Source organism: Chiloscyllium plagiosum, chromosome 1, assembly GCF_004010195.1.
Source record: "Chiloscyllium plagiosum isolate BGI_BamShark_2017 chromosome 1, ASM401019v2, whole genome shotgun sequence".
NCBI classification, from domain to species: domain Eukaryota; kingdom Metazoa; phylum Chordata; class Chondrichthyes; order Orectolobiformes; family Hemiscylliidae; genus Chiloscyllium; species Chiloscyllium plagiosum.
The window spans coordinates 69,256,868-69,262,867 of record NC_057710.1 but is presented as its reverse complement, the minus strand read 5'-3'; the positions used below and the strand labels follow the sequence as shown (position 1 = coordinate 69,262,867).

General features: G+C 38.2%; 1 protein-coding gene across 1 annotated transcript in view; it reads left to right on the top strand.

Annotated features, from left to right (window-relative positions):
• The window catches only part of LOC122554945 (exosome RNA helicase MTR4-like), a 41,001-nt gene that overhangs the window by 2,341 nt on the left and 32,660 nt on the right, over positions 1 to 6,000 (top strand). Inside the window, exons 2-4 of the mRNA XM_043700399.1 lie at positions 2,016 to 2,147; positions 2,351 to 2,539; positions 4,540 to 4,703. Coding sequence (XP_043556334.1) covers positions 2,016 to 2,147; positions 2,351 to 2,539; positions 4,540 to 4,703 — 485 coding nt within the window. The remainder of the gene's footprint in view (positions 1 to 2,015; positions 2,148 to 2,350; positions 2,540 to 4,539; positions 4,704 to 6,000) is intronic.

Below are 6,000 nucleotides of genomic sequence, written 5' to 3'. Positions count from 1 at the left end.
GCCCTGAATTGAAATTTTGAGGCCATGAACTTGGCCAAGTTATAACATCTGGACTCCCTCTCTAACTGGCACCTACCCTACCCTTTATTACTGAGGGGTTCTGACAGCTTTCAGGCCTCATGTTGGAAAGATGTTTCAGAAGTATTGCTCGACAAAGCATTTTCTGCCCAGCTATCTTCAAATTCTTCATCACTGACCTTTGCCCTGTATTTAAATTGGGAATGGGGTTGTTTGCTGATGGTTCTACCACGATCAGCACCATTTGCAATTCCAAATAATGAGCCATGCATCAACCAGATGCAGAGGACATCTAAAGAATATGTGAGATCCTGAGTTATCATGTATGAACATTCTCTTTATTGCTGCTTTTGTTCCCACATTTGGTATTCACTGATGCTGTAGCTGCAACGCATATTGTCTGTAGGATGTGCTGCAGAAACTCCAAAAAGCTTTATTTAATAGCTTTTGTCTCTACAGTCTTTACTACCAGAAGACCAAGAATAGCAATATTTCGTGAACGACATCCCTTTCCAAATTTCCCTTCCAAATTGCGTCATCCTGACTTGCTGTCATATTGTAGTAAATTCTTGGTCACTGAGCCACATCCTGCATTTGCAAAACATCACAGTGGGGGTATCATCACTATCGAGACAACCGCAGATGAGAGAAATAAATTGCAATCTTAGTGTTCAAAGAGTAATTTAAGACTCTGTTCTCATGTCAAATAAGAATAATTGTTAAGCCCTGCTTTTCTGGTCAGAGCCAAGGACCAGAGCAGTGAATTGGTAACTGCTATACGATATGTAATTGTCTGTCTTTCTAGTTTAAATCTGGCTGCTGAAATACAAATATTTCCACAGATTAGATCCAGAATAGAAAGAACAGTCTGGGGAAAATTAAAATGACCAAATCACATTGGCCAGTGTTTAATCATTTCTTTGGGAATTCCAGGAGACCTGGCATTTGTAAATTTTAAAAAGACAAGCACAAAGATTTTTCAGAGCACCATTAGATTTTCTGTGGCGTTGTTTCCAGGCCTTTATGCTACTCTTTACTTATTTTTTTTTGTATTTTTTTTAACATTGCTTCTCTGTCTTTCATATACTTTTGTTTTTACATTTTCTGTTCTATTATAGTTTCACCATTTCTGTCTTTGCAATACTCAAGTTTTCACTCTGTATCTGTCTTTCATCTGCCCCTCTTACGTATTGCTTTTCCTTTTTACTGAACTGTTTATCTTCTTTAGGGTCATTTTGATGTCCAACATGTCACCCATTTTCTTCGAATGAATTCATATGAATCTCCAAACTCAGCTTTGAACAAAAACACATTAAGATGTTTATCTGTTTTCCCAACTTGGACTGTGCTAACTGTTGCTTGAATGGGTCCTGTCCCACTTAATTGAGTGCAAAGTATTGAGCAGCAAACGACAGGTGCCAAGTTTAGGAATACACGAAAATGCAAGAAAGCATATAAGTCAGTTTTGCTAATTCTCACTGTTTGGTGCTCTTCCTAATTCCACCCCTTCATTCCACATCCCATATGTTTACCCATGTGAAGATATGTTTGGCTTTCTCCTTCTAATGCTTTTTTTTTGTTTTTAACCTAATTAGTTTATCAAATTTGATATTGCTGATGCATCTTCAGATGTATGGGTACCTCAGTTATTAGCGAGAGACAGCAAAAAATAATTGACAGATGTTCAATTGATGCAAAAGGAACACTTTTCAAATTTCTTTGTATGCTCAATCTATTTTGGAATATTTCAGTAATCCAGTTAACAGGATCGAATTAGGATAAAACAACTGCCTCAGTGCCAGATTTTACCTTGCAACGTCAATTTCTGTATGATATTGTTCTGATTTTGTTCTGTGTTCTCTTGCACAGGTGTGAATGGATATGTAGATTTCCAGGGCATCTATAAATCTTGTTGATAATTGATAATGCGTACATTGCCAATTGAACATTGTTTGTATTCTGTTAACTTGGCTGTAATGTGATGTTAATTTTTTTTTTGTGACTTCTTTATTAAACAGGTTGTTCCCATCCTGCTTCATTTAATTACAGCCATTAGTAGTGTACGTCTCTATATTCCAAAAGATCTGAGACCACTAGACAACAGGCAAAGTGTTTTGAAATCAATACAGGTATATTATGCTGTTCATTTGAGACTTATGGACTCTAGTTCCAGTCCAACTCCCAATTGCCTCACTTTCTGTCCTTATTGAATTATAAATTATTGCAGCACATTTAAAAATGAAAAATAAACAAAAATCTATATGAAATACATTGTTAGTCAAAGATTTATAGCCCTCTCACTCTGTATTCTGAACATTTTTGTGTGTTTTAGGAAGTACAAAAGAGATTTCCTGATGGTGTACCTTTACTTGATCCAATTGATGACATGGGAATCAAGGATCAAGGACTGAAGAAAGTAATACAGAAAATTGAGGCTTTTGAGCACAGAATGTATTCACATTCCATGCATAATGACTCAAATTTGGAAACTGTTTACAGACTTTGTGAGAGGAAAGCACAGGTAAGTGACTTATGTTGTGTAATATATTGTTGATGAGGAAACAAGATTAATTTATCGTGGCTGTGAAATGATGTTTATGCATATTTTTGCAGTGCGTATAAATCTTTGGCATACTAGTGTGCCAAGGCAACATTGAAGTTTAAGTGTATTGTGTCCATATAATCGTTTTGCCATTGCTTAGTGTTTATATGAGTAATTTACTAATATTTTTAAACTGACTACAGATAAATGTAACCGAAGTAACAGTTGGGAGAAACGTTAGATCAAATGAATATGTGTTACCAGCAAAAGCAAAATGCTAGAGACTGAAGACATGAATTTGGAACAGGGAATGCAGAAATCCTCTATTTTTAAAAAAATACACTTTAGTTCAATTGAGAGTATTGATTTTAAGAAAAATAATGGAAACTTTGAGTAAAAATGCATTTGTTACAAAGTATTCATTGAACTTCTCTGTCACTTCCTGATTCCCCCTTATACTACTTGAGTCCCCATCCTCGTTCTCAAAGAGTTTTTTTTATTCATTCATGGGATGAGGGAGTCACTGACTAACAATTGGCAAAAGTTTCATGGTCGTCATTAGGCTCTTAATCTAAGATTTTTTTTTAATTCAAGTTCTGTCATTGTGAGATTTGAACCAGAGTCCCCAGAATATTACCTGGGACTCCAGATGAATAGTGAAAATACCAGAAGACCATCACTTCCTCCTTGAAGGTTATCCACTTTGGTAGCAATACAGGTGGGTTAATATCTGAATGGTAATAATTTGGGAAAGGGAGAAATGAGATGAGACCTGGGTATCATTGTACACCAGTTGCTGAAAGTAAGCATGCAGGCCTGGCAAGCAGCAAAGAAAGCAAATGGTCTGTTGACCTTCATAGTGAGATGATTTGAGTACAGGATTTCTTGCTGCAACTGTGCAAGGCCTTGGTGAGACCACACCTGGAGTATTGTGTGCAGTTTTGCTTGCTGTACCGAAGGAATGATGTTCTGGCTGTGAATAGTGTGCACCAAAAGTTTACCAGACTGATTCCTGGGGTGGCACGAATGATGTATGAAGAGCGATTGGTTCAGTCGACGATATTCACAGGAAGTTAAAAGAATGAGGGATAGATGCAGAAAGGATCTTCACGATGATCTGGGCGTCCACAACCAGGGTTCACAGTGTGAGGATACAGGGTTGGCCACTTCAAATTGAGATGAATAGAAATTTCTTCTCCGAGGCAGTGTTGAATCTGTCGACCTCAGTTGAAGCCAGAACACTGTATGATTTCATGAAGGTGTTGGATACAGCACTTTAAGGTGAAGATATCAAAGGATTTGGCAAGAAAATGGTAACAGGGTTCTGAGCTGGATGATCAGCCACAATCATCTTGAATGGTGGAGATAATGAAGTCCCAATGCTCTACATTTACTTACTATGTTTATATAAACCTCTGGCCCAAGAATGCCCAAAGTGGAGGGAAAGCATTTGGGAAGAATCTATACATCTTGAGGCTCATTACCAAAGCTGAAGTCCAACTTTCAGAGAGTGAGAGTGAGCATGACAACTTGGGCATGCCACCTTGTCATTCACCAACCATGGAACTTCCATATTTTGCCACTTTTTACATACTTCCCAAATCATCTGTTGTAACAATTGAATAACTATCTTGACCTATTTCTTCTATGTTTTGCTCAAGATCACATTGTTGCCTTGCACCATCATCACTTGTGTTATTCAACTGCTGCAGTCCTCCACACAACCATAAGCCTCATTTATTTGCTCTAACTCTCCACACCATCTCCCCAGTTTTTACTTAGCTCATCACTTGTTTGAAGTTATTAGTTTGTAACATGGTCCAGCTTTGATTTAAAAAATGTATTTCATAACTTTGTGAACTTGATTTAATGAAAGTATTGACACCTCGAGATGAATTAATGTTTTCAGATATATGCAATTTAGATTGTGCCACATCATAACTTGCATGTATTGAATGTTTGTATATCTGTATGTGTAGATTGCTGGAGAAATCAAAGCAGCAAAGCGAGAGCTGAAGAAAGCTCGAACAGTATTGCAGATGGATGAACTGAAATGCCGTAAACGAGTGATCAGACGATTAGGCTTTGCTACTTCATCTGATGTAATTGAAATGAAAGGACGAGTTGCTTGTGAAATAAGCAGGTGAGGCATTAAGGAAACAAATTTGTATTACCTGCACTTTATGAAAACATTTGGAAATTTCAATTTGAATTGTCTCCTCTGTCGGTCTCTCTCCTCCTCTCCCTTCTCCCCCACCCCGGCCTCCACAACTCCAGTCATGTGATAATTCCCAAGGTCACCATTGCTGTCCATTATAAGCACACTTCATTCTTAAGCAAGCTGAAAAGATTTGAGTTTTAAATGTGCCCATTACAACATGACACTTCCATACTTTTTTGGTGCATTTATATTGCAGTTTTTGTATTAAGTGTACAGTAGATTTGCATTACTTTATTTAGTATATGTGCAAAGCTGAAGCTGTTTTAGACTATCACTTGTGCTATAAATAAAGACTTGTCTAGATGTCACAGGAGAGCAGTTAGCAAAACTGAAGAAATGCAATAAAAGTTACAATACTGGCATGGATTAAGAGCTGGTTAACAAAGAGAAAATGGGATTTCTTGTGTTGGCAGGCTGTGGCTCGCAAGATCAGTACATGGGCCCATGAGTTTCCAACATAGCTTGTTATGACCAAGGCTAGATAGATTAGATTAGATTACTTACAGTGTGGAAACAGGCCCTTCGGCCCAACAAGTCCACACCGACCTTCCGAAGAGCAACCCACCCAGACCCATTTCCCTACATTTACCCCTTCACCTAACACTACAGGCAATTTAGCATGGCCAATTCACCTAACCTGCACATCTTTGGACTGTGGGAGGAAACCGGAGCACCCGGAGGAAACCCACGCAGACATGGGGAGAATGTGCAAACTCCACACAGACAGTTACCTGGGGTGGGAATTGAACCCAGGTCTGTGGCGCTGTGAGGCAGCAGTGCTAACCACTAAGTCACCTTGCATTGTTGTCCTCATCTCACAACTACTCAGATCGCAACACAAAATAAGTTCCCACTTACCAAGGTGATCTATTAAATACTTTTTCGGTAGTAGGATTTTGCTTTATTCTCAAAAAAACTTATTAAATTAAGATGCAGTGATTAGTTAACATATGCATTCAGTAACATAGAAGTATAAATGTTCATTCCTTCAGATATCCCAAAGCACACAAGCAAACATACTCTCTCTTTTCTCTTCAATCCCCCACCTGCTCTTTCATTCTCTGCCTGTTTAGCTAGTACCTTCTCCAATGGGGTCATTATTCAAAAGCAGCCCCAGCAAGTGTCTGCAGCAAAGCAACCAATTATCACCAGTCATGTGTTTACAGGAATTTACATGCATTGTGAAATTGGAATGAGCTCTTTTAACGAAACCATTCCA